Below are 6,874 nucleotides of genomic sequence, written 5' to 3' on the forward strand. Positions count from 1 at the left end.
TATGTAATTTTGGAGAAACCAGCTCGAGTGCGCTAGAATTTGAAAATACACAACCGGAAAAAATCTGCCTCTTCCTTCAGACTTCCTTACAGAGCCCCTCCTCCAACACACACGAACGCGCACATGACCAATGAGGGCACGAGATAAGTTTATGCACAGATGGAAGGCTGACAGGCAGGTAGGCCATCCAGTTATTTTAGCCGGGCAGGCTCAGAGGATTGGTCGTGCTTTTTACAGTACCACGGCTTCCACAGATGACATTTTTTAAAGTATTTATTGTCAAAGCATTTAATGTATTCATTGCTATCGGGATGTTAAGAGCATTCCGTGGAATATAACAAAAAGTGTTTCTGAAATAAATTACTTACCCCACCTTTAACAAATATGTATTCCTATCATAAAAACGATAACAAAACAAGTTTGTAGTAAATTGTATTGTGTGTATTTGTACTTGTATGACATTGCTTTTCTTTCTTTTTTTCATTTATTGGTGTTCTATTACTCACAATTTTCCCGCTGATCATGGAGACGCCGTGGTCGTGCAGCTCGTCCTCGAACAGCAGCACCTCGTCAAAAAACATGATCTGTTCCCGAGCCTTCAGCTTCTCCATGTCGATCCGCTCCTCCGTCTTCACTACCTGCACAGGAAACAGAGACATGAAAAACAGTGGGGGGAGGAGCGGGACACCACTCAAGGCAGGGGTCCAAATCACTGAGGCGTTGATGAAACTGTGTTCCATTCCAAGGCTGAAAATGACCCACCTTCATCTGCATATTCTCTCCTATGAGAGTGCCTCTGTAGTCTGTGGTGTAGGTCCAGTCGTAGGGTCTCACCACCTCTTTGGAGTGTTCAGAATCCGCCCTGAAAGGAAACCACAGAGGTTAACGTTAACTACACAGCTCCGATTATTTCTGTCTCTGGGAATGAATGGCTGTACATGTCTTTTACTTTGTATTTCAATTCCAAACCTGCACACATTAGCTATTCTATTACATATTTTATGGTTTCCTTTAGAATTCTAGATTTTAAATCCCTGCTCCAATATGACAGCTAATCTCTTTCAATAATGAAACAAAACTGCCTGCGATCACATGCTGGTATCAAACTTGTTTGGTGTGTAACATTTATTTTAGTGATCATCTTAGTGACTGGAGTCACGTCAATATCAAGGCATGAACAGACATGTGTCAACGATTGCAAAAATGAGGACAGACACAAAACGTGAACCACAGGAGGAGCTTGTGCATCTAAATGGTTAAAGGCTAAAATCCCTGTATCCCCTCCAGAGGGAGTTTCTCTCCCCCCTGCCTGAAACAACTCCTTTTGACTCCTTTGTTTACTTCAGTAACATAATGACATCACTATGTAACACTCACGCTTATAATTCTTAAAGCTCCAACACATTGTACTTAAGGGGGGCGGGAATTTTCCGAAAATTCTCTAAGCGGTTGACCAATCATAACAGATCAGAAAGCTCTGCTCTGGTTTCAGACAGCGGGTGAAAGGAGGAATAAGATCAGATGAAGTGTTTGATAGACATTTACCCACAGCTGGCTAAGGGCGAGCTGTGGGCAGTTTTGAAAACTCCCAAGTGGTTTTTGAGAAGAGTTCTACTGGTGAAAAGGCCACAGATTACTGTCTCGATTGCGCTAATAAATTGTCCATTTACAGACTGTAATTAATTCTCTGCAGGAGCGAACCTTAGAGTTCTAAAAAACATGTTTTTAGTAAAAAAAGGAATCTGCATTGAAAAAGAATAACGTTTTGTCAAATACAATTTGAACAAAACCGTTCTCCAGCTGTCAGTCTAATTTACCTGCTCTCCTGCCACTCCTGAGCACAGGCCACCTTCACAGCGTCCTCCATGTTGTTGACTCTCCGGAGGGCATCGATCGCGTTGAATTCGATGCCGTAGCCGTCGTTGTGTTGAATGCGCAGGATGTTGTCCCCAAACAGCATCTCTGGAAGGGAGGGCATGTTCATCTCCCCCGCTAACCTGGAGAGGCAAACAGAAAACAGCTGGTTACATTTATTCAGAAATTCAACATACTTTATATAATTATGCTTACAATAAGATACATATTTGAAGCTCAATCCTTTGGAGTGGAGTTATTGGTTGTACAACCTTAGATATGTTTGTCATTTTATACGCAAATAGGCTAGAATTAAAAAAATCTGCTGTGTTGAACATACTTGGGCTGCATTACTTGAACTCTGATGTCACAATTTATTTTACCAGTAAAAGACAAATGCATATCTGGTTCCTACAGTATCTCACCCTTCAATGTCTTTGGACTTCATGATGTGGTTTCTGGCTGCAGTCACCTTCCATGGTCCAAAGGTGAAGTCCTGCTTACTGCTCTTAAAGCCATGTGACATCATCGTGGACAGAGAGGCCAACATCAACTGCAAAAGAGATCATGAGAGGATGTCTCTCATCAGTATTGGCTACTGTGGTAAAAAAACACACTCCGTGGGATGGGGTTGAGGTTAGAGACCAGTGTAGGCCAGTCAACGGCCTCCATCACACATGCATGTTAACATTTCTCATTTACATGAGCGTACTTTAGGACAAGTTTGTACATGCACCTTCCTAAGGGTCTGGGGGATATCAAACTGCAGATCTAATATTCCAGATACTATTATCTACAAGACAATGCTGAGGTAGGGTGAAAAAACAACAACAAACAAATAACAAAATAAACATGAAAACATTAATAGCCGTTAAATTCAAAGTGATTAAGCCACCTGACCCCCTGTCAATAGTCTCATATTAGAATATGATCACATATTAACGCACTATTGTCTCCCATCTTTAAACTACACTAACGCTGGATGAGGTGGTTGTGATTCATCCAATGCTAAGTCTCTCCATGGCTAACTGAATGAACATGTATTTTCTTGTGTGCGCAAATACAAAGAAATACACTTTTAAATGCATCGTTTTAATTTAGTTAGCTCATGTTTTCCAAATGCTCTCTTCAGCATCCACAGCTCATATTTTCCAAATGTATTCCTTTTTACATTTTTCAAACACTCAGTTGGGCTGCTAGTTTTTGTTTTTTTAACCCGAACATTATATTTTCAATACATCATTGGAATACTAAGAAAATTACACTTTCGTTGTAAGGCTGCGCTAATACTACAAATATTAACGCTATTTCATCTGCTTTGTGAGAATGTTTTATTTATTTTGACAGTCTTTACTTTATTAACACGCTCTGTTTCTGAGAGCACATTAAAGGCTCTACAGCTGCTTGTTACAAGGTAGCGTTACATTAAATAAAGGAAGCCTGTTTACCTTACTGTTGTCAACTGTTAGCTGTCATGGAGGCTACGTGAGTGCCCCGCTATAAACGGTCCGGTGCTTTTGTCCACGCTAACGCTGAGGTTCCTCTACTCCTGTCTGTTTCCTGCTGGTGTTACCGCAGAGCCGCCCCCTGATGTCGCTGCTTCCGCCTTCTCCGAGTGTCCATGGGGAGGTTTTTAATGGTTTTTAGTTGGCTTTTTATTAATGTATTGTTCTAAGTTGCGTATTCATGTTCAGGTATGTATCAGCAGTAGGGCCTGCTTTGGATAGGTCCACGCTGTTAATTTAGCGGTGGAATAATAAAGCAGGATAAACTGTATTTAATTATATATCACATTTTATTAAGCAGACGTTTTTTTATCCAAAACTACTAACAATAAGTGCAATAAATTATGAAAACACAAACTCAGAACAGCAAGAACCCTGCAGGTACATTTGCTTAAAGTAAGCCATATCATCACTTAGTGCTGGCCGGGTGCATTAGTTTCAATTGAGTTATCAATTAAATTGAAATATTTACTCATACTGTTTTTTGTGTATGTTAGGTTTAATGGCCAAGGTGCAGTGGACACAGGTGGGTTTTCAGTCTACAATAGAAGATGTGTAGACTTACTTTCTGCTGTCCTGATATCAATATGGAGCTTGTTCCACCATTTTGAAGCAAGGATAGAATGCATAAATTCAAACTGGAAACCTGCTACCGCTGACGCAAAAATGAAATAGATATCAAACTTAAACACTGCACTCAATTGGGATGTTTAAATTCACCATTTACTCTGGTGTTTTTAATGATGCAATACTGTAAGATGCAGACCGACAACTGTACGTCCATCCTGTCTACTGGTAGACATGCAAACTTTTCAAGAAATGGTCTTGATTGTAAACATTTTATTTGTGCTCTGAAGTAGAACACATTTTACTTACACTTTTGTATAATGCAATTTACAATAAGTTCAATCAACCATGAAGATACAATTTGTTAATAGCAAGAATCCTGCAAGTACATCTGCTTCTAAAACCAAACCCTTTTTGAGAAAACAATCTGGTATTCAATCTGCAAAGGAAGCTTAAGATGTGTAGACATTCTAAATATCTCGACACACAGAAACTATTTTTTCATCATATAAAATCTTTCAGGGGAATCATCAGCTGAAAGGTTACCATCTAGTGGCAGAATGATCTACCCCGCTGACAAGCTAAAAGGCATTTTCTTTTTGACTAAGGTAGGTGGAAATTTTAGATGGTATATTTCACAACCGCCTACTTAACAGTTCGTAACACATGCCTTAGGTTCAAGATTAATTGTTTCATTTTTGGTAGGCATTAGCAGGAAGGCAGGTTCAGACTGTTCCTCTACCACCTGATGGAAATAGGTGCGGTGCAGAGGCCTCTTGGGGGTCAGTGTATGTGTTAGTGAAGGAACAAATCTTTATAGTGTCTGATACAAACGAGGTAAGCCTGTCAGTGTGGTCATGGATCCTGACCTTTCGAACTCAATGTACTGCTAACGCTAGCAGCCTGCTACTGGTGCTAACGATCAAAATGTGCAAGTACCATAGTGGTCAAGGAGAAACTTACTCCATGTTATGTCAAAACTCAAAGGTCCGAAACATTTACATGAATCAACTCAAAGTAACTGATACTGTGAAAACAGTCTGCACATCACTATACAGTATGTGTGGCCAAACGGTGTTGAGAAAAATGCTCACCCTCCGCTGTAGGTAGTGGGGGTATGCTGCTTTGCTTCTGTTTCTAAAGATATGTACGATTGTCATACAGATTATTTACCTGTATGACAATAACAAAATAAAATGGTACATCAAGTACTTTATTTAGATTTACATGTAAGCATCCAGAGGATTTCAACAGCAAATCAGTGGCAATTTGTGTGAGTCTTATCGGGTTGCTCTCCTAATCCTTCACATTATAACGTGTACTGTGGATGAGGGTAGAGCAAGGGTGTAAGACATAGTCATTGAATAGTTAACCTATGTTGATGTTCTTCTATTGTGCACTAAACTAGTAAAAGTCACAATATCTGCTGGAATCTTTCATGCTCCTATGGGTACAGACTTTCTTTGATTTACCCTATATTTGACCTTATGGAAATCAGAACAAACATGCATTACTATATTTGTTGTGTCGTATACGTTTGCTGTTATTTGTCGTATGGACAAGGAAGCCTGTAGTGGCTGCTAGTGGAAATGATACTTTTAGGGTAGGGTTGGAAAATCACTACTGTAGGACATTTGCAAAGGTAGTAATAGGTAGAAATAAAATGACTGATTTAGGATCATTCTTTGAGGAAATTGCACATAGGAAAAGAGATGACCAAGCACTGAAAACCACAGACACACAATTTGATAAGAAGCAGCCACCTAAGTACTCAGGCATTTTAGCAACGTAAAGGATAGCAGTCAGTACATTCACATGCACATTAGTATCCTGGTTTTGTGTGTTATCATGGCTTATCTGTGATATATTATTTACATGTAACACAGGGAAGTTGTTCTTCAGATGCTTCAAATTATCAATAATCCTGTTTATTCTCCTGCAGCTCTTTCAAAGTAGTTTGCGGATTGACTTGTTGAAACTATTTTTATCAAATAAAGGCAACACAAGGAGACTTGCAGTAATCAGCCTGTCATATGAAAGCTGATCACGTTGACTGCATTTCCAAATGAGGATTCCTTTATCCATACATCTCGTCCGTGCATCTCTCAAAACAACCGACGGAAAGTATTAAGGAGGAAAAAAAGGACAATGGGATGAAACCAAGGTAGGTGTGTTGAGAAAGTCTCTTTTATGTGTGCCTCTGCATTGTTACTGGTGATTTAGTTTGACATTTTGTTCCTCATTGTTTACATTAGATATTACATGTGATATTGGTGCATGATGGGATTTGGGTTCTCAATGGAAATTCAAGATCCTTTTCAGTGATAATTATAAGCCTGAAGCTAATCTTTTAAAACCAACTTTTATTAGCTTAGAATAAACACATTGTAGAACAAAATGACACAACTAACAATGCAGGAAAACACATACAAATGTCATTAAAACTACTGCCTTAGAGCATGCTGGGAGGGTTCCCAATCAACACAGCTACGTAACTGCCTATAAAAGACTTAGTCAGGCCTGCGACAATCACTGTCCATTGTCCTGAAAAGCGGCAAACAAAAAGCAATCCAAGAAAAATATGTGGGTGAGCATTCTCTCTTAAGAAGTGTGCAATTAATTTGACACATTTTTTGTCAAACACAAAGGATGAAAATGTTCAGCATTTTGACGAGCAAGCTAATCAGGAAGCTACCACCGTTAGCATCTCTACCAACCCAACCTTACATTAGCTGTAGCAGCTAACTTTTGCATTTGATTTACAAGTTATTTGACCAAGCCTTATAAAAAATGTAATTCAATCAATCAATGAATCAATCAATGTTTATTTATATAGCCCAATATCACAAATGTTACATTTGTCTCAGTGGTCTTCACAGTGTGTACAGAATATCAGTATGACAATACGACACCCTCTGTCCTTAGACCCTCACATCGTACAAGGAAAA

At 39.2% G+C, this 6,874-nt stretch overlaps 1 protein-coding gene across 1 annotated transcript; it reads right to left on the reverse strand.

Moving 5' to 3' along the window:
- Positions 1–494: 494 nt before the first annotated feature.
- On the reverse strand, positions 495–3,411 carry LOC104963390 (TIP41-like protein; the record flags this gene model as incomplete). The annotated part of the gene is made up of 5 exons (XM_010791973.1): positions 3,303–3,411; positions 2,280–2,407; positions 1,818–1,997; positions 763–862; positions 495–638 (listed from the first exon to the last, which is right to left on the reverse strand). Coding segments are annotated over exons 2-5 (549 nt in total), but the record flags the coding sequence as incomplete, so codon positions are not given.
- Positions 3,412–6,874: the final 3,463 nt, after the last annotated feature.

Source organism: Notothenia coriiceps, unplaced genomic scaffold, assembly GCF_000735185.1.
Source record: "Notothenia coriiceps isolate Sejong01 unplaced genomic scaffold, NC01 NC01_scaffold00036177, whole genome shotgun sequence".
Taxonomy (NCBI): domain Eukaryota; kingdom Metazoa; phylum Chordata; class Actinopteri; order Perciformes; family Nototheniidae; genus Notothenia; species Notothenia coriiceps.